The sequence below is a fragment of the Eleutherodactylus coqui genome, chromosome 1 (assembly GCF_035609145.1).
Source record: "Eleutherodactylus coqui strain aEleCoq1 chromosome 1, aEleCoq1.hap1, whole genome shotgun sequence".
Taxonomy (NCBI): domain Eukaryota; kingdom Metazoa; phylum Chordata; class Amphibia; order Anura; family Eleutherodactylidae; genus Eleutherodactylus; species Eleutherodactylus coqui.
In genome coordinates, this window is record NC_089837.1 from 399778556 (window position 1) to 399801087 (window position 22532).

At 43.3% G+C, this 22532-nt stretch overlaps 1 protein-coding gene across 1 annotated transcript in view; it reads left to right on the forward strand.

Moving 5' to 3' along the window:
• The window catches only part of ITGBL1 (integrin subunit beta like 1), a 236720-nt gene that overhangs the window by 104695 nt on the left and 109493 nt on the right, over positions 1–22532 (forward strand). The window contains exons 6-7 of the mRNA XM_066580198.1: positions 5830–5970; positions 13130–13276. Coding sequence (XP_066436295.1) covers positions 5830–5970; positions 13130–13276 — 288 coding nt within the window. The remainder of the gene's footprint in view (positions 1–5829; positions 5971–13129; positions 13277–22532) is intronic.

Here is a 22532-nt window from a genome sequence, read left to right on the forward strand (position 1 = left end):
GAGAGGCTATCAAAATTGGGATCATTTACCCTGGAAAAAAGACGGCTATGGGTGATCAAGTAACTATGTAGGGATCTCTCCCATGATCTGTTAATACCCAGGACAGTAACGAGAGGGCTTCCGCTATGTCAAGAAGAAAGCAGGTATTTCCAAAACTGTACTTCTGTCAACAGCACTCACCACACTTCCAAATACGTATATGGTAATTGGTGCACGCCTCAGGAGGGACTGGATCCCAAATCCCATGTAATTCCAGGAAAAATAGATGGTAAAGGCAGCACTCTGCATAGCGATAAATAATCAATATGTGACCTTTATTAAGTCCATGGTCCCTATTATCGCTGTGCGGAGTGCTGCCTTTACCGTCTATTTTTCCTAGAAGAAATCAGGTTTCATCGCCAACACAGAAAAGGGTTCTTTACTGTAAGTGAGACTGTGGAACTCTCTCCCTGAGGATGTGGTGATGGCAAAATCCATAGAGGAGTTTAAAAGGGGACTTGATGTCTTTCTGGAGGGGAAGGATATTACAGGATATAAATCTTAGGTTAATTGTTAATCCGGGTATACACGCAGGTAGGAACTATTAGAGGTTGATCCAGGGATTAGGGAGTCGGAAAGGAATTTTCCCCCAAAAGGACTAATTGGCTCCTGCCCCTTGGGGTTTTTTGCCTTCCTCTGGATCAACAACATAGGAGGATAAACAGGCTGAACTAGATGAACATTGTCTTCATTCGGCCTAACATACTATGTTACTATGTAAGAGAGTTCCATAGTCTCACTGCTCTTACATTAGAAAAAAGAAACCGTTCGTTCCTTCTTCTAGATCAGTGTTTTCTAGCTGTTTCAGCCTTGGGACAGCCCTGAGAAACATCTTTTACCATGGGGCACGCCTACCAAAAGGGGGTGTGGTCAGGGGGCATTGGTAGAGGTGTAGCTTATCACAACATATGATTTTACCTTCAATATTCTAGTGGCCCCTATAGTAATAGTGCCCCTCTCACTGGGCCCATTAGTAACAGCATCTCCAGTGACTCCAGTAGTAATACTGTGTTTTCCTCAAAAATAAGACCTACCCAGATAATAATCCCTACCCTGATTTTCTAGGGTGGGGGAAGGGGGCGTGACATATAAACTCTTCTCCAAAAATAAGCCCTAGCTACACTACATGAAAAAAAAGCAAGACTCACCTAGCAGGCAGCATCCGGGTCCCTTGCACTGTGATTGTTTCATCAAGCCCCGGCTCTGATTTGCTGAGGAAGCGCTTGTGAACCAATCAGAGCACATGCTTGCTGGAAGCGGGGTATTCAAGGCTGGTTACCAGCAAGAGATGCTCCTTCAGTCTTATTTTCAAGGAAAACTGGTATTGTCCCTCTCAGTGGCCTGAGTAGTAATAGTGCACCCCTTAGTGGCCCCTTTAGTGATAGCGTGTCATAGATGCCCCTAAGGAACCCTGGTTTCAAGGCATCCACAGACACCCATATCTTCTATCATATGCTTCCATAGTGTCTGGCTGCCTTAAATGCCTGTAAAGGGCCCCAAACTCAGATGTGTCCATAGTGCCCCTCCCCCCTTTACAGCAATTTGTGGCATCACTGCCCCTCTCTCCACCAACAACAAAGTAAGGTCTCATTATGCCCCTTCTCCCCTCCCAAAACATTGTGTGACATCACTGCCCCTCCCCAAACAACAGAAAAAAAATGGATTTCTAACAAAAGATAATCAATTACCTTTGGCCACTTACTGGAACTGGAAGAGGACTGCACTGCCTCACTAATCTTCATTGAATGTTGTCTGCAAGTGGTGCTTCACCCAGAGCAGCCCCCACTGTCATTGGACAGAGCCAGCAGAGGGTGGAATTTCGTGTTCTGCTATTGATGTCGGTGGTAAGCTACAGAGGAAAGTGTGGAAAATGTTAAATGAGTTTTCCCAGCCAGCTGAGTCATTCAAAGGCTGATATATCCTTCTGGAGTACTGTATTCAATATTCCATGTGTGGTCTAACCAGTGATTTGAAAAGAGGAAGAGCAATGTTCACGTCATGTGCTGCTATACCACTTTTAACCCCTTAACGCTACAGGTCGTACATTTACATCCTGCAGCTTCGGGGTATGTATGAAGGAGGATTGTGGGTAGATCCCGCTCCATACAATGCAGTTGCCAGCTGTTTCTTACAGTTGGCACCCGCCCGCAATAGCTCCGTTAAGCCACGCCGATCATCAGAGCTGTCAAAGCAGCATTTAAATACCCCGACCGATGTTTGGGGGTCCCGTACAGCCCCCGCGCAATGGGATCGTGGGTTGCCGTGGGGTTGTCTTGGCAGCCGGGGGCTTTCTGAAAGGCCCCAAGGCTTGCATTGCAGAGTGCCTACTCAGCCATGCTGTACCATAGGGATACATGGGTGTCCACAAATACATTAAAGATTGTGGATTTGATTTGCGGACCTTTCGGTCCAGAAAACAGATCACAGCATGCTCCATTTTTCTGCAGATCCTGAATGGAGGCTGCCATTGAAGTCAATGGAAGCCGTCAGATCCACGGCACACCCGCAGCTGACACTGCGGATGTGCCACGGATCAGCGGGAAAGCAGGAGATTAAAAAAAAAAGTACTGCGTATGCGGTGGGTAGTCCACGGAAGGGTAGGAATGTTGTGGAGGAATTCCTGTCACTATGTTGCTGTTTGTGGTCCAGCATTAATCGTGCTTGAAAAATGCCTATTTCGAGCCCTGCCATGAGAGGCAACACATATGACTGCAGGATGTCCTGACCAAATCGCTGAGCTGTCATTGTTCTTTGTACCACTAATAAGGCTGATTAACCAGACTTCCAGACCATTACACTAGTAGTGGTGGCAGTGTGTCGCTCCACAGTAAAGGCAGGATTGAGGTGCTCACCCATAGGTCTTTAGACACAAACGTGACTATCATCAGTGTCCGAACTAAACCTGGATTTGTCACTGAAGACAACTCAATTCCACTCCATAGCAGTCCACTTTCATAGTTCGCGACACCACTGCAAACAGAGGTGACGGAGAGGGGGTGTCAAAAATAGTACACAATAGATGCCGTGATTCAAATGCACTTTCAATGTTGTTAGCATGTAATTAAAATGTATCATTTTCTCTTAATCCATTAAAATAACATACTTGCACCTATTGTATATCACAGAAACTACAGCTAGTAAAAGTTTTTCTGTGTCATATTTGTTTTCTCACCACAAAATGAGTAACATTTGACTCATGAAGTTGAGGAAACGTTCCAAAATATTTTTTTGTTGGCCATTGTTATTGACTTTATGTTGAACCATCATTAGGGCTATCTTATAATAACTTCTCGGCCGTCAGTATTTCATTGTGGTTGCTATTTGGTGTTGTTCTGTATGTGTTTCATGCCTTTGGGCAAATACTGACATTATATTTAACCATCATTGTTTCTTAAGACAGGTATATGTGAATTGGGTTATTTGACGCTGTGTTCGATAGCTCACACTGACATTAGAAATCTGAATATCCTCCTTTTCCGTACCCTCCAATATGAGTAATTGGTATCATTTTGATACCCTTTATCAGGGCCTAATGGGGATTAACAGGAGATTCCAGTGTGGGAACATCCTTTCAGGATAGATACTCTGCTAGCTAAGGGTCTGTCATTGCAGCATGGTGGCTTAGTATGAATGTACATCCATGTAATTTAATGCATCAATATAACATCAGCCATGTTAGTTCATAACAAAGCCACTCAGATAACAACCACTTCATCTAATCAACCATAATAAAAGTCTAGAGTAGACAGCTAATATCAATCATGGATCATGCTCCAGCCTCCTTCCACAGCTGTTCTCCTCTGAAATAATTAATAATCTGTATAACAGGGTCGTTCAAGTGCTCTGCCACCATCTGAGGACTCTGAATGAAGAAGACTCATGTGCAACTAAAAATGAAATATACTGCTTAAGTTTTAACACACTTATAACCCCCTTAAAGAGAACTGTTTGTATAATATGTTTTTTAACTGTTTGCAGTCTTGTAACATGTTTCGTACATAGATTTCTCTGCAGTTCTAAGATACAGATAACAAAATGCACATTAAGATATACAAAACATAGGAACACTGCTAACCGTTTCTGGCGCTATGGCAAGGTTAGTCCATTAGGAGAACTCATTTCCCCAATAATGCAACCATTTCAATAAAAGTTGAACTCAAGTACCCAACACAATGTAGAAGTCCCAATGTAGATGATATTTAGCATGTAGTACATAGTTTTACACAACTGTGCAGAGGTAGCAGTTGCACCTGGGCTCTTGTACCTGAGGGTGCCCAAAGGCCTTTCTGCCACATAAAAAAGATAAAAAAGCCATTATTATACACCAATCAGCAAAAAGATTGAAAACCACTCGTCAAATATTGTGGTGTGGACTTTGATTCTGTTTGGATGCAGAAATGCTATAGAATTTGCTGTGGAATTTTCTGCTGTGCAAATTTTGCAGCATTTCCACTCCCTGTGGACATACCCTAATCCTCAGGCATCCTCCATAACGTGGTAGCCTATTGGCTGTGGACTCTTCTGAAAATTACACGCTGGGTCTTTAACAGCAAAGCCAAGCATACATGCTCTATGGCAGGCTATCATAGCAAGTACACAGAAAGAAACTGAATGCATGCCCTGGTAGCTGGGATAGACAAGGGAACATTTAGTGATTGAAGCCTTTATTAGATGCCTCTGGAATATGCTACAATATAGGCATGCAGTAGCATACATTGAACATAGGCTCACATATTAAAAATTAAATAAAATATATAATTTTGTTTAATTTTTAGAGATGAGCGAACGTACTCGGTAAGGGCGATTTCGCAATCGAGCACCGCGATTTTCAAGTACTTCACTACTCGGGTGAAAAGTACTCAGGGGCGCTGTGGGTGAGCGGGGGGTTGCAGAGGAGAGTGGGGGGGAGAGGGAGAGAGCTCCCACCTGTTCCGCGCTGCTACCCCCCACTCCCCTCTGCAACCCCCCGCCCCACAGCGCCCCCGAGTACTTTTCACCCGAGTAGTGAAATACTCGAAAATCGCGGTGCTCGATTGTGAAATCGCCCTCACTGAGTACGTTCGCTCATCTCTATTAATTTTCAATATGTGAGCCTATGTATAGTATAGTGCAGTCTGTTACACTTTTCAGTACAGCAAAAAAAAATCACATATTGGCCTCGCGAAGGTCAAAAGACATACTTTGGCCACTATTGACTAAATGGGGGCCTAAGGGTACATTTCAGTTATATGCTGAGAAATGTCTCCGACCCTGTCCATAAGTCCTAGCACTACATGTGGACGTCAAAGAGAAGCAGGTCCCCTCTCCAGTCATTAGTCAAACTGCAGAGCTGCCAGAAAGAATGGCTATGAATGGTAGGGCATGGACACCCATTCATTGCGGTGGTTGCTGCTTAATATATTTCCTCTCCATTTTTTAAGAAGGGTTTGTCCAATTGGGACAGCTTCTTTAAGGAAGTATATGATATAGTGTTTGACAGCTTGAAAATGATAAAGAGTAGCAGGTTCTAAGTATCCGAGTGAATTTAAAAACATATACTATGTAATGCAGCTTTCTCTTATCTTTTCTGCTGATCTTAATGCTTAGATATTCTGCTTCATGCCTATCCGTGTTATCTCAGCAAAAAGACGGTGAAACCTATAATCCTGTTTCGCACAAGAAGTTTTGTACTTGCTAGCAAAGTATAAATACTGTGTACAACCAATATCTCCTAAGAGTTCATGCATAGTTTAAATATTTTATACATCACTTACGACTACTAAAACGTTGCTTTCATTTCCTTTTTCTAAGGAACATGCATTTGTGGTGAATGCACATGTCATGATGTAGACCCAACTGGTGACTGGGGAGATATTCATGGTGACACATGTGAATGTGATGAAAGGAACTGTAAAGCAGTCTATGACCGCTATTCTGATGACTTCTGCTCAGGTAAGATACAGTTTTTAACAGTTAAAGTGAAAACTAGTATTGATAACTTGCAAAGAAGTGATGTTTGGTAGCGGGGTCTAGGTGAATCATTGTGGTATTGAAAGTTTAACTTGAGAGTGAAAACTTTATGTGACAAATTATCTTAAGCCATTGAAAATCTATTGTTATAGTGTCAAAACAAAACAGTAAAAAAGCTATTGAAATGGCAAATAAACTGTGTCAAAGAATGTTTTTAACACATTTAGATTCTGGTTAAACTCTTTTGCATTTGTAAAAATAACAAGCGTCAGCCATACTTACTCGTATACTGATAGAAAATACAAGGGGAAATATAGATAGGAGGAGCATTGCACAAAAATGCAGCGTATGATGAACAACCACTCACACAACTATCACATACTGAGGGGAGTTGCTGCTTGGTATTATTCTTGCCCATAGATAAGGCATACAAAGGGTGCCAGACCAACTGATACAAGTTAGCACCATGCAGGCTTACAGTCTATTAATCACACCTAAATGATAAATTTCCAAAGTGATGGTGCTGGTACTGACACCCCGGACTGACACCCTGGACTCCCTCAGCATTTAAAGTCAGACTGCTTACTGCAAAAATAATGATAAATACCGATAAACATGTGGTATTCGTGTGAGTGGTTGTTCATGAGATATTGTAAAACACTCCATTTAGCAATTTGCCTATCTGCATACTGTGGGGTGGGGTGTCTGTACCGGCCCTGTATTCCAGTAAGTATGACCGCCTGCTATGATATTTTGAATTGATATGTCCATTTCCTGTGATTTATTTTCTGCATCAGTACCAGAATAAAATCTATGTTTTGGAAACGTCTAGTTGTGAATCTTCTTCTCCTAGAACAGCTTTTCTTTAACACCTATAAATTTTTAGTTGATCATCTAGTAAAAATAATGAAAAGTACTAATGTTAAAAGGGGTTTCTAAGATATTATTTTTAAGATGCCCATGACTAAAAATAATAAAAGAGGCTATCCTCACCCATCCCAGGTTCTAAATACCCCAACGCTGCACCTCCATTCTCCCCACTTGCACTCTATTTACAGGCTGCAGCAGCCAATTACAAACCTCAATGGTTGACCACTGAGGTCTGTGATTGGCTGCAGCAGCCTGTGGCATTCCATTCACCGGGTTGACTCTGCAGCTTGTAAACAGAAAGGGGTGAACAGAAAGACAGTACTGGAGTTGCAGGAACCCAGGAAATTTGAATATTGCCTATTTTATTATTTTGGGGCATGGTTAGCTTTAAAAAAATATCCTGGAAAACCCCTTTAATGGAAATGCATGTCAGGAAGACAGTGATAATAGGGTGGCAATTAGTTTGTGTTATGTCATTGGTCAACTAGACCAGGACCTAGGCTTTTGCGTTACATCAGCAGAGCCATGGAAAGCAATTACAGGAGCCCATTATAAAAGCAATGGCATTTACTACACCTTTCATTGATGTTTAGAATCACTCCAGATGTAATTTAATCTTGTGAACAGGAAATACAATGTTAAGTAATTCCTTCAATATTTTAATAATTTCAGTCATTAATATTGAGTAACTGTTTTATGCACATGATTAATTTATTTTCTCATTCTACCTGTGTAGACCTGTATACAATCCCTCTATCATAGGCAAGCCAACATAGCACAATCCTGGGTGTCAGAGCCTTGTGCTATGCATGTATCATTTTGCAGCTTTTTCAAATCCCATATTGCAAATTTATTTCCATATATTTTATATATAAATATAGCAGTGCAATTGGGAGTGCCTGGAAAAGTAAAATTAGCATGCTAAAAACCTGCAGTTCTAAATATCTTCTGATACAATTATTGAAGTGGTTCAGATGATAGCAAAAGTTAGAAGTCTCAGAGCTTAACCACTCACATATCACCAGTACCAAGAAGCCTGTGACACTTTGCTTAGTTCTGGGCCTCTTTGCAGAAGAACGCATTTTTGGCCAAAAATTAAGTTGAGCCGGCATTATGGTGCATGGTTTTGCCATCCATGTCAGAAGCACTGGCATAACTATAGGGGATGCAGTTGCACCCAGGCCCAGAATCCTTAGGGGGCCCATAAGGCCTCTCTTCTCCATATAGAGAGCCCAGTACTATAAATTAAGCATTATAGTTGAGGGCCCTGTTACAGGTTTTGCATTGGTGCCCAGGAGCTTCAAGTTAAGCCTCTGCGTTAAGGGGTTAAGAGAAGTTGGGGGGCCCCAAGATAAACTTTTGCACCCGGGCCCACGAGCCTTTAGCTACGCCCCTGGTCAGAAGGGCTGGTGTTTTCTCATCCACACCATTTTCATGTCCTTTCAGCCAATCCACTACCCCTTTCTTTTGTTAATAATGTAGTTCCTTTTGAGTGAGGCGAGTCCTATAAAGGTTCTTACTAACCAGTAGCAATGGGCATGATACAACTATGGGTTGGCTCTTCTGTTTCTGTCTCTATTATATATTATGCCCCTTATCTCTGGCTGTGAATTTAGGAGTTTCTGAATGTCTTTAAAATACCATCAGTATATGTTTTATAGACATCAATGGACTTATAGAGCACAGATTTAAATTTCTATAGGCAGAAAGTTTTCAATACTGGAATCTCGTACCTCAAATCTGGATGAGCAGAGCACTTAGCAGAGCACATTTATTTCTATCCTCTGGACATTTGTGAAAGTCCAGCTTGCAGACCCAAATACTACAAGTTTACAAGTCTCAATGTAGTATAGTTGGAACCGGAGTTGTGACTTTACAATTTCTGGGATACATACCGTAGTTTATGCATCATAATGAGTTTAAATTATGGTAGCTTTATCTGTAGTGTACCCTAAAAGCATAAACTGTCCCGAATGACAACATCTGTATAATCTTTCATAATGTTGTTACATTCCATAATATACAGATGTAGCAAAGATTAACTTCAGTGCGTGACTTTCTGTGACAAGTTATCTTAAACCATTAAAAAGCTATTGTTCTCATATCTTAAAGGGGTGGTCTCGCGAAACCAAGTTGGGGTTATACACTTCCGTATGGCCATATTAATGCACTTTGTAATGTACATTGTGCATTAAATATGAGCCATACAGAAGTTATTCCACTTACCTGCTCCGTTGCTAGCGTCCTCGTCTCCATGGTTCCGTCTAAATTCGCTGGCAGCTTGCTTTTTTAGACGCGCTTGCGCAGTCCGGTCTTCTGCTCAGCGCGAGCCGCTTCAGTGTGCTCCCCGCTACAGCTCTTCTGCGCATGCGCAGACGAGCTGTCACTGCTCGGGAGCGCGCTGGAGCGGCCATTCTGTACCTTCCTCTGTTAGAGGAAGGTGCAGAAACTGGAGCTGCCCAGCGGAGAAGCCCAGCCCAGCCCAGCAGCCCCGAGAAGCCTCCCAGGTAAGTGATTTGTCGGGGGGGGGGGGCTGCCGCTGCGCCGGGGGGGGCTGCCGCTGCGCCGGGCTGCCGCTGCGCCGGGGGGGGGGGCTGCCGCTGCGCCGGGCTGCCGCTGCGCCGGGGGGGCTGTCGCTGCGCCGGGGGGGGCTGCCGCTGTGATGGGGGAACTAGCGCTAGGCCGGGGGGGCTGTCGCTGCGATGGGGGGGCTGTCGCTGCGATGGGGGGGCTGTCGCTAGGCGGGGGGGGGGCTGCCGCTAGGCCGGGGGGGCTGCCGCTAGGCCGGGGGGGCTGTCGCTAGGCAGGTGGGGGCTGCCGCTAGGCCGGGGGGGCTGTCGCTGCGATGGGGGGGCTGTCGCTAGGCCGGGGGGGGCTGCCGCTAGGCCGGGGGAACTAGCGCTGGGCTCCGGGGCCTTCACCTGGGCTGAGGGTCTAGCGCTGGGGAGCCGGGGGCTAGCGCCTTACCTGCTGCCTGGCGGTGGGCGTCTGGTCGGCGGCTGCGGGGCGTCTGGTCGGCGGCTGCGATGCGTCCGGTTGCCATGGTGACACAGCTGGCGGCGTCTCGGGAGCGCGCACGTCGGGCTGCAGCGAGCGACGGGGAAAGAGCCGGCGGCCATCTTGAGGAAACTTTTATAAGTTGCTGAAACGCTGGAACGGTAAGTACGAACCAGCTAGAAATGTCATTTACAGGGGGGCTTAGTAATGTGTACTTAATGGGGGGGACTGGGCAAAAAAAAAATTTAACTGCTTCCTCGAGACATCTCCTTTAACGCAACAAAAGCCATTGTAAAGCAATTGAAAGGGTCAACAAACTGTGACATGGAAAGTTATCTTAATACGTTACATCTCAAGTGAAAAGGACGCTAACTTTTCAGACAACCTTTTCTCATGTCATAGTCTGTGTGTGTCTCGTCAATCTTCTGATGTACTTTTTTTGCCACTGTAAATCAAGTTTGAAATGCAGCCCATCTGCTATCTACTGCCTAGTGTTAGGCATTCAGATTCCCTAGCAACTAGCACTTTTTTGACATTTTCTTAACTGTGGGGGAGGCGCTGTCTTCACAGGCTCAGCTCCCTTGCAGTCAGTAAGTACAAAATCTCTGCCTCTCCTGATCCGATGTTCACTAAACCTGGCTGTGCACTTATCTTTATGTTAGAGGCATTGTATGTGTCTCCAGTTTGCTGTGGACAAAGCAGCATAATTCTTATTAGATTGACCTTTATTAGCTGCTTCACTAGATCTTGTGTGTTTGCATGGTTCCAGCTTATATGTAGCATATACTGAGATTTAGTTATAGCTATAGATCTCTATATATCTCTGTGTATGTTCTATACTGTATATGCTGTGACCATGCAAACACAGAAGACCTAGTAAGGCCTGGCCCACACGGGCACGCACGGATTTGGCTGCTAAATCCCGCAGCCAAATCCATGCGTGCCCGTAGAAATAGGCATTGAAAGGCAGCTTCTTACCTCTTCGGATCCAGCGCAGGTCTCCTCTGAAGCGGCCGGATCTTCTTTCTTCAGCATGGCATATGCTTCCGTCTTTTTTTTTAATTCCCTGCTTTCCCGTTGATCCGCGGCACGTGTGATTAGAAGGCTGCGGGTGTGCCGCGGATGGGACGGCTTCCATTGACTTCAATGGAAGCTGTCCCTGCGGGATCCGCAGGAAAATAGAGCTTGCTGCAATTTCTTCCCACACGTGGGAGACTTGAGCATTTTTGTATGTGGGCCACTGAGTCGCAAGCTTTTTTTTTGGTGTTTGTCTCTCGCAATCTCTCTCTTTTTCCTCCCTGCCAGTCAAAAAATTTGCCGTTGACGTTCGCGCTGCGTCGTGGCGGGGAGGATCCAAAACAGGCACGTCGCAGCGGGGAAAAGCCAAAAACTGGGGTGGGGTCGAACACAGCGTGATGCTCGTTCGAGTAACGAGCACCATCGAGTACGCTAATACTCGAACGAGCAGCAAGTTCGGCGGAGTACGTTCGCTCAACTCTGTTAGTGTCGCTTTAAAATTTGCTACATCTGTACAGTATGTCCTGTGGTGCAAATATAAATCATATTTTTTATACTGTGCATTAGAGATGAGCGAGCACCAAAATGCTCGGGTGCTCGTTACTTGAGTCGAACTTTCAGTGATGCTCGAGAGTTCGTTTCGAGTCCCGAACCCCATTGAAGTCAATGGGCGACTCGAGCATTTTTGTATATCGCCGATGCTCGCTAAGGTTTTCATTTGTGAAAACCTGGGAAATTCAAGAAAGTGATGGGAACAACACAGAAACGGATAGGGCAGGCGAGGGGCTACATGTTGGGCTGCATCTCAAGTTCCCAGGTCCGACTATTAAGCCACAATAGTGGCAAGAGTGAGACCCCCCCCCCCCCCCCGCACTGTCAGCATAAAGATCGTTCTCCTCTGCCACAGCTGTAACAGCTGTGGCAGAGAAGAACGATGTTAGCCCATTGAATTCAATGGAGCCGGCAATACAGCTTGCTCCATTGAAAGCAATGGGCTGCCGGCGATCGCGGGATGAATTGTTGGGAAGGGCTTAAATATATAAGCCCTTCCCTGCAATTCATCCAGAAATGTGTAAAAATTTAAAAAATATATACTCACCTTGTCCCGGCAGAACGATGTTAGCCCATTGAATTCAATGGAGCCGGCAATACAGCTGGCTCCATTGAAAGCAATGGGCTGCCGGCGATCGCGGGATGAATTGTCGGGAAGGGGTTAAATATATAAGCCCTTCCCTGCAATTCATCCAGAAATGTGTAAAAATAAAAAATATATATATACTCACCTGGTCCCGGCAGACGGAGTTCAGCGCGGCCAGCGGCAGTCCTCCTGAACTGCTCTGAACAGCTGTGAGTAGTATTCAGCAGCCAGGGATTTAAAATCCCCGCCTGCTGAATGAGCTGCCTCTAATTGGTCACAGCCTGACCAATCAGAGGCAGATTCCACTCACACACTCATTCATGAATTTATGAATGGGTGTGTGACTGCTGCCTCTGATCTGCCGGCAGGCCATTGCTTTCAATGGAGCCGGCTGTATTGCCGGCTCCATTGAATTCAATGGTCAGTGCTCGTTTTATCGAGACAAGTACCGCGTGGTGCTCGTCTCGAGTAACGAGCATCTCGAGCACCCTAATACTCGAACGAGCATCAAGCTCGGACGAGTATGCTTGCTCATCTCTACTGTGCATGTCTGATGTAAGTAGTTACTTCCTCGCTTGTGCATTAGCGTTTCCATTACCCTGGTATATTATGTATCTCCCATATTTTCTCTACAGAGTTTAATTACATGTTAATAGGGAATAAACTTAATCCTTTTAAAAGTATGACTTCCAGCAGACACTACAACTTCTATGCTCCTAGCTGGTTTATACTTTCTTAGTAAATAGGATATTTTTATGGCTCCGGTATAAAGCATAGAAACAGCTAAATACTATAAAGTACAAATGATAAACAGAGTTTTTGTATATGTTCACCAAATTCTAATGACAAACCATTTTAGACAAGTTACACTCACCAACTTCCAATAGCATACCGCATTGTTAAGATACGTTGGATCAAATAATGCATATTGTAAGTGTGGTATGGGTGGCATATAATATGGCATTTCTGTGCTACTAGAACTCTGGATTGAATAAATTCTATATAATCGGGGACCGGGTGTAAAACTCTTCTCACTTTTGCAATTATAATACATTTGTTTTGTTGTAAATCAGTTTCACATTACACATTAGCCTCTTCTAAATGGTGATTATGGTGCAGGTCATGGACAATGTAACTGCGGACGATGTGATTGTAAAGAAGGATGGACTGGAAGAAAGTGTGAACATCCACGGTCCTGCCACCTGTCAGTAGAAGAAAGCAGGAAGAGATGCCAGGGTAGCTCCTCGCTGCCATGCTCTGGAAGAGGTAGGTTGAAAGGATGATAGGACAGATATATGTTATAACTAATGTATGTCATGATTTGTTCTCAATGGCTTCATTAATGGTCACTATAGCACTTTATATACAATAGTAAGTAAATGGGTTTTTACAGAAATGTGTCATGCATGTAGCCAAAGCAACCAGACACATTTCCCACAAAGATGCTATAGATATCCTATTGATTGTCATATCACTAGCCCTACTGTATCTTTAATGTGAGACTAGAGCTTTCTGGTCAGGCTGCTTACACGTGGGCAAACGTGGTATCGGGCCGTGGACCTCTCCAGCATGCTTTTTACACAGGGAATGGAAGGCATTTTCCTGTCAAAACCACCTCCCATCCCTTCAGTAAAGTTGCGATCCTCTAGTGCAGCTTTTAGCTGCGTCGGAGGATCAGCAAGCGTTTGCCATTGTTTTCAATGCCGTGTGATATTTTTTTCTGACCCCATTAAAACAGTGGCGAATTGTTCCTGGGGAACGCCCAAAGATAGGACATACCATGATTTTTTCCTGCACCACAATGCAGAGAAAAAAAAAATCGCTCATCTATATGACCCCATTCAAAAAAATGGGGTTCACATTCGTGCATCTCTCAACGCACAAATCCTGCACGATTTTCACAGCCGTGTGAAAGCGGACTGGCTTTGGCTGTGACAGAGGTCATGCAACCAAAAATCACTGTGTAGACCTAAAAATTCATTGATTTCAGTGCAGTCACAGTGCAAATCGCACGTTGCCATGATCGTAATGTCGCAATAGTAAAAAATACAACCTTGATGTATTTTTTGCAATTGCGTCATTGCAGCAACCTGTAACTTGCACAGTGACTTGCCACTGAGCTCAATGTCGTTAGCGCTTCAATTTATCAGAGATAGTGACAGAATTCACACAAGTATGCATTAGTATGCATCTACGTAGTGCTGTCAGCATTGGCAAAACTGCTGATAGACTCCCTTTAAACATCATAATATGGCATTACTATGGAACATGCCAAAATTCAGTTTTGTGCCAATGCATGAAATCAGAGGTATGGTAAGTGCCCACAGATTTCGGATCCATACAATACACATCTATCATATGGTCCTGTGCATGATGGTTCAGGCTTTTTTTTATGTTTTAAACAGTTTTTCTGCTACTACCTAGAATATAATGTTCTAAATTCAAAATTTATTTATAGATTAGCTTTTCTAGATGTAGATTAGATGAGATTGGATGCATTAAAAAAATAGTTTGAGGTTCCATGTGGCGCAGAGTGCTAAGGCTGCCTGTCCATGGACGTTTTTGCATTGTGTTCCCGGCGGCGATAATCCGGCCGCGGGGAACACAGTGCACGCTTTCCATGCCGTTGCTATGGAAAGCGCAGCCTTGCTGTCCATGAGCAGAGAATCATAGCGATTCTCCGCTCGCGGGCGGCAAATCGAAGCATGCTGCGATTTGCCGCGATTCTCCACGGTCAGCCTATCTGTCAGATGGCTCCTACTCCTGGACAGCGGCTCCCACAGCAGATCGCTATGCCTGTGGACAGGCAAGCTAAGGCAGCAGAAATGCAGTTCTAAGCTCTCACTCACAACCTGAAGGTTGCAAGTTCAATCCTCACGTGGTTCAAGTAGCTGGCTCAATATTGACTCAGCACTCCATCCTTCTGAGGACAGTAAAATGAGTACCCAGCTTGGTGGTGGTGGTGGGGGTAATAAATTAATTACTTGAAAGCGCTGCAGAATAAGTTGGTGCTATAAACATAACAAGATTTTTTTTCGGGTCTAGTTGGGCATCCTTTTGATATGCAGTACATGAAATGTTTTACAACAGAGTTTACAAAATACTATCAAGTTCAATACAAAATATAAGGATTTTCAAACTCATAAATAAAGAATAATAAATAAAACTGTAAGAAACATCACAACACAAACGACATTGTCTGTTTTACGGTACAAATACATGTTAAATGTCCTGTTTACCGTCTCTGCGCAATTAGAAAAGTTCTAGAAAGTTTGCTTGTGTATTATTGCCTCTCATTGTAGTCAACCTTGTTTCTAAAAATATCATGACCTTATCATTTTGGAGCACCAGCCTACTTGAGACAGTCTTTCCCCCATGCCGTCAGCTTTTGTTAAGACTGAAAATGGATTACATTTTTAGACTTTTAAGAACTATTTTACACTTTCTGCACTTGTCTGAATTGCTTTAAGTATACTGGAGTTCTGATTTAACCTGCTGAAGCTATTCCTTCATGTGGTTTTCTATGGTGCCAGATTTAATCCTGTGTAGGAGATTTATCATGGTGGAAAATATGCTTATTTTAACAATTTAACCTTTATCTTCTGTGTTTTGTTTCCATTTGAATGTCTATTACTGATGTTATATCTAGTTTATTGATCCACTATACAATGTCCAGTATTATAGAGTGCTACATAATCTATACACAGAGCACACTTTCAAGCCAACATTAAATTATTTACTATCCACTATTTCTACCACCACTAACTAGAATGGCGTACCGGGCTAGACGCCAGCACAGGCTTGGACTATACTTCACTGCCAGGGGCATAGCTACTGGGGCCTAGTGAGGCATGTGCCCTGAGCGCTGGAAGTAAAGGAGATAGGATCCACTTGGTTCAGAAGCAAGATTTTAATACTAATGGGTATTCTTCCTGTTTTTGCAAACACACTCTGCACGGTGGAGGGGAATTGGGTTAATACCCAGGCAGGCTGATGATTAGGCCATTACACTAAAAAAATCCATGTATGTACATCAACATACAGGGATTTGTTTGTCTTACAGTACTTTGTGGAAAAGGGCCACAAAACTGAACCATTGCTATACATGTAGAGGGATAGCCCTTCTAAATAATGTGTTGCTGATAACCCATTAAGAGGTATTAGTGGGTGGACTATGCCACCAGTGTCTGAACGTATTTTAGTGTGTTCTATTCATACAAATACTATTAAAGTATGGTGTTGAGTCATATGAAGTGGTAGGCAACAAAGTGATGTGTCTTCTCCCTAAAGGAAAGGCAGGGGGTGGGTGGGGGTGGGGGGTATGTTGTTATCAGTGATGGAGATGAGCAAATAAGGAAAATGGAACAATATCTCTGCAGCGCCACCCATTGGAAGGCAGCAATCCTGCAAGCTAATGTTAGACTCTTTATACAAGCCTTATAGCAATGACTGGGAATTGAAAACAAAGCCAGAATCCACAGACAGCTGTTTTTTTTTTCTCCTCATCACTGCGCAGTACATTTTTATCTTGACTAGTGAGAGGCCTATGATATGGGTCGGGAAGGATATCGTTTCTCCTTAAGGAGAGCACCTAGAAGGTGTGTGAGCACCCCCTGAACTCCAGGAAGGTGCTGCGCCCTGTGCAGCTGCACAGGATACACGCCCCTAAGGCCGGCCCTATTCCCAGCATTCATTGTGAGAGATTGGTAACACCCACAGAAAATTGATCATGTGTGCTTTGGCTGTGGGAGACTAAGAGTCCAGCTGTGGCCATGTTGAAATGTACTAACTTTCAAATAGAAATAAAAAAGCATTTTGGAGTTGCTCTATAAGGCCTCGGTCACACGTGCGTTTTTCCCCGCGATTTGCGGATCGCATAACGGATGTGCATCCGCATATCGCGTGACCGGGGCCGACGATTCACTAAAAAAGCTGCACCTAGCAGCGTTTTCAGTGAAACCGCCCCACACTGCCCGCTATCCTCTGCCACAGCTGTGCCATAGCTGTGGCACAGCTGTGGCAGAGAAGAACGATGTTCGCCCATTGAATTCAATGTAGCCGGCAATACAGCTGGCTCCATTGAAAGCAATGTGTTGCCGGCGAGCGCGGGATGAATTTTCGGGAAGGGCTTAAAAATATAAGCCCTTGCCTGAAAATCATCCTGAAATATGTAAAAAAAAAAAATGAACATTTATATTCACCTTTCCCCAGCAGCCAGTGTTCAGCCGCGTCTGGCCGGCAGTTCTCCTGAACTGCTCTCTGTAGTATTCAGCAGCCGGGGATTTAAAATCCCCGCCTGCTGAATGAGCTGCCTCTGATTGGTCACAGCCCTCACCAATCAGAGGCAGTTCTCACTCACCCATTCATGAATTCATGAATGGGTGAGTGAGTGCTGCCTCTGATTGGCTGAGTGCAGGGACCAATCAGAGGCATAAAAATAATTTCACCAGTTCATTTTTAAGAATGCAAGGGAACAGTTGTCATACTAATTACTATATATTAAAAAGCTTTATACTTTTATGTGCTGGTGAGCTAAACTAGCATATACATCGCTAAAGCTCAGACTTAAAGGGGTTGTCCCACGCCAAAACGGTTTTTTTTTTTCAATAGCCCCCCCGTTCGGCGCGAGACAAACCCGATGCAGGGGTTTAAAAAAAAAAAACGGATAGTACTTACCCGAATCCCCGCGCTCCGGTGACTTCTTACTTACCTTGCGAAGATGGCCGCTGGGATCTTCACCCACGGTGGACCGCAGGTCTTCTCCCATGGTGCACCATGGGCTCTGTGCGTTCCATTGCCGATTCCAGCCTCCTGATTGGCTGGAATCGGCACACGTGACGGGGCGGAGCTACGAGGAGCAGCTCTCCGGCACGAGCGGCCCCATTCAGAAGGGAGAGGACCGGACTGCGCAAGCGCGTCTAATCGGGCGATTAGACGCTGAAATTAGACGGCTCCATGGAGACGAGGACGCTAGCAACGGAACAGGTAAGTGAATAACTTCTGTATGGGTCATAATTAATGCACAATGTACATTACAAAGTGCATTAATATGGCCATACAGAAGTGCTGAACCCCACTTGCTTTCGCGGGACAACCCCTTTAATGGCAACATGCTTTACCCTCAAGTTATGTTGAAACAATAGAATTACTATTATAAAGAAATAGTAGCAGATAACCATATGACCATTGCAAGAAATCGATATGCCATAGCAAAGCTCTAGGGAGTGAATAGACCATATACATGAGTGTGTGGAAATAGCAATGGTTGGTGATAGCTTTTTTTACTTATTTTTATCAGTGCACACAGTAATACAAGTTATTTTGTTCTTGTTAGTAAAGAACTCCACAGGTAGTAACTCAGTTTCACCAGCTTACTACATGTTTGGGATCTTCATATTTTCCCTGTCAAGGAGTCATTCCTAGCACCGGAGAATTGTTATTTTGTCATAGTTCTTCTTGGATGGCCATATGGCGCCACAGTTCTACCAAATTCTTTACAGAGCTTAAGCTATTCTTGTGTAATTACGTTTACATCTATATCAGTTGAACTTGCCTCTCCAGCTAGCGGGCATGCTGGTAAACAAATGACCTTTTGCTTTGCAAAGAGTCGGACACATTTGTTATGCCTGGGGTAGTCATTTATCTCCACATACTAATCCTTTAATAACTACAGGCTCATTGTAAAATGCCAATACATTTACCTGTTAACTATATTGATATAGATATTTCTTATTTCAATATTTTGTCAAGTCTATCATTTAATTTTTGCCCATTGTAAATTGCAGCCACTTACTGCTTCCTGTTCCAATATTATCAAGCCAAGGTGATTTATATTAATTATGTAAAAATCACTTGCAATCCACATTACAAGTGATATGAATGGTCTCAGCTGCTAGTCAGTAACATAAAAGAGTTTTCCTGTTGCTTTCAATTTCTTAATGTGTTTTTAATCTTTATGAATGCTTTAAAAAGAAAAGCAAGTAATGCGAAAATTAGTAATACATAGAACATACACTTTTCTGGGAAGTAAATAGTTGTTAGATGCATTACATTTAAGGGATATTGAGGCCTGGCTAAGGGTGGCAGCTACTTAGAAAATCGCAGCTGCTGGTTTTCTCAATGTGTCAAGTGGGCTTTTCTCACTTCTCATTCTCAATGGGTGATACTGGACTGTAAATCAAGTTCAGTGTCACCCATTGAAAGTAGTAAAGACCACCCACTTGACACATTGAGAGTGCTGGGAGCCGGACGTAAAAAGAGCATCTTTGGCGAAGGGAGATGAGTCTGAAAAAGAAAAACGGGGATAGAGTAGAGGACCCGTAGCTGTAGGGCTATGTATTCAGCCCAACTGACTTTATCCAGTGACAGGTACTGTTAAAGGGATACAGAATAACTCAAAGCTAAACAGTTTAGACAGTTAGCTACAGGATTCCAAAATTTGCAGTGGTGATCAAAGGTGCTTTGAGCAAGACGTCATGCAGTTGATCTGTACACTATATTCTTTATTTTGTTAAATACTGACTATTATGACTATTTATGAAGCGCTTGTAATTTTAAGTATATTTTAATTTTTTGTGGTCCATGTCTTTGGAAGATGTACATTTTGAGGTGTTAAGTAGGGCCACTTAAATCAAATGGTGCACCTTCACTGGGCATTCCCCGGCATTGGCACTATTTTCAACTGCGTCTGTGTGCCACCATTCAATTTTGTATGCAACAGGCCACTATATTCCAAAGGCCAGTCTCACACAACTGCGTTTGAATTGCAGAATCCGCGATTGTCACCCGCATGGACAATCTTGGTCATTCTGCATACATTCAAACAATAGAACATTGGCATGTCCGCTCACATGAGCAGACAGCTATTGCAATTTCTGCTCACGGAAAAAAAATCGAAGCATATTTTAGCACAGATTCCGCACTGACGGCTTTCATTTAAGTCAGTGGAAGCCGTCTGACCCACGGCCCATCTGCAATTAATATTTCGGATAGGTCGCGGGTACCCGCATCATCGCCTAGCGACAGCACAGAAGAAACAAAGTTTTGAAAAAATAACTGCACTGCATATGTCCGATGGCAGCTTGCTGCATCCATCTGCAGAGCAGAAGAAATCGAAAGACAGGTACGTGTGGACACTGCGGGTCCCATATGTGGGATCCGACCCATCCATGTGAGACCAGTCTTAAGCTCCTACCTAACTTCTCAGATATTATAACTCAGTCCAACCTGTTTAGGATAAGAGTCTGATACTGTTCATTGTAATTTGCATTGATAATGTTTGGGGTAAGGTTCACCCATTGAACCTTACGCTGTACCCACCAATGTGTTAAAATGGCCCTGCATTACACTTGCTTAACATATAAGAGAAGTTGAATTCACAATATAAATTTAACAGGGCAAATTTACTATTAGAAATACACCGGTTTCATGGTGCAAATTGTGTCAAAAAACTGTCTTACATGGTTTGCACCATAATAATCATGTTTTTAGACATTTTCGTACACTTAACTGACAAAGGGGAGTGGCTTCATGAAAAAAGGACATAACTTACACGTTACATTGTGTGCCAAACATTGTATACAATTTTGGCATAACTAAGCCAACTAGTAGTTGGCATAAAGTTAAACCAGGCATTCCAAAGCTATGCCAGATTTATCATTCAGCAGTTAGTGATGCATCTGGTGCATTTATAGGCTATAAACACCTTTGGTGGTCATTTTTTTTACTTTTACTTAAATGCATGCATTTTGGACTAGCCATCATTTTTTCAAAAGAGTTGGATTATAATTTTTGCATCATTTGTTTCTACAAATCACTGTATATATAGAATTTGCTATTTAAGTCTCAGTAGGATATCCTTCAGTGAAGCTAAATTAATAGCTTGATTTTAAGCCCTAATTCCCCACTGAATAGTATATTTAACCCTTAATTATGCACCAGTTTGTTGCTTAAAGGGGTGGAATTGAGTGAAAAAATCAAATGACTTATTAAATTCCCTGTCTGTTCAGTGACACCACTGATGGTCTATTTACTACTGCCAATGAAGTCAGGTTGACAATAAGTGACCGCTGCAGAGAATCACTGGCCTCATTGGTTTATTTAGGTTTGTCTATTGGTTGTTACAATTACAGTAATATCAAATTTATATTGATTTTTTTTTTTTACATTTTTCTACTTAAAAATAATAAAAGTGTTTTACAGAGAGTCTGTTATTAATTTTGTCCCCCACTAACTGTCACATCTAAAGAGCTTTAGTTCTGGCACACTAATTTGGTGGTCGGCCACCCGCGCTAATAGTTCAGTTTTTAATGTACAGTAGGAAAAAGAAAAAGACACAGGGACATATCTCCAGTTTTCTGGCATACAAAAGTCGCAACTTTAATGTGTGTCCGCCAATGTTTCAAAAAGTGGGTAGGGCCTAGCATTAGGGGGCATGGCCCATCATGTTAGTGTAATGTATGGTTTGCATTATCCTAGAAAATGACTCAAGCTCATATCAGGTATACGTTTCCATATGGTGCATGGAGGTGCCGCCAGATGAGACAAATGTATTAAGAGGCTTGCACCTCTTAACACGTTTGGTGCTCATAGCTAAGCACACAATTAACTTAGAGCAATGTATGTAACATTGATCTAAGTAAATATGCTCTGTAGTGCTCCATTTACTTTAAACAGACAGTTGTTCACTTTTGAACAACTGTCTGTTTAAAGTGAATGGAGATGACCAGGGGAAGAATGCTCCACGGCCCACTCTGCTTCTATGCTGTCAGTACTTTGAGCAATGTCGGCGATACTCGCCTTTGGGTAACAGCAGAGGAGCGAGCATCACTGGGATGAGTTGCTGGGCATTACTCTGTTAAAAGTGTGAAATGCAGACAGATGATGTCTCTGTGGGCCTTGTCACCTCTCTGAGAGAGGGCAATCACAGGGTTCAGGCAGAAGTCATCTATCTCCTTCATCCCTGGAAACTGTCCTTTTGTAACAAACACAGGCTAAACTATCCCCCTTCCCTCTCTTGGCCAATCCACCACAAAGAAGTACACTCTATTGGGAAGACCAAATTATTCCTGGTCATCTCAGGGGCATCCTTCCCTGTCGAGATTTTCAGCTTCTAGCGCCGCAAACATATATCCTTTTCAGGAGTTACTGATATCTCAGGGTTGCATGTCTCTATATGCGCCTCTCTGGGATCTCACATACCCTCATCACAGAGAGGGCAGTCTCCCCCACCCTTGAGAAGAACTTAGGAGCTATAAGCGTGGCAGAAACCAAAGCTTTTCTTTCCTTACTATCACACCCAAACAGATGTTCTCTAATCAGATTAGCAGAACGACTGCTTTGGAGCCCTATGGTGATGAGCTATAATTCACTAAGTAAGCAGTTTACCTAAAAAATAGTACCTGGTTGATCAAAAGTCTTCTGATATAAAGTCACAGTCCGTATTTGATTGACTTTGTCTGGCGTCTCTCTCTCCCAAAATGGAAAAAAACTACTGAAGGATTGTTTAGTATAAAATCACACA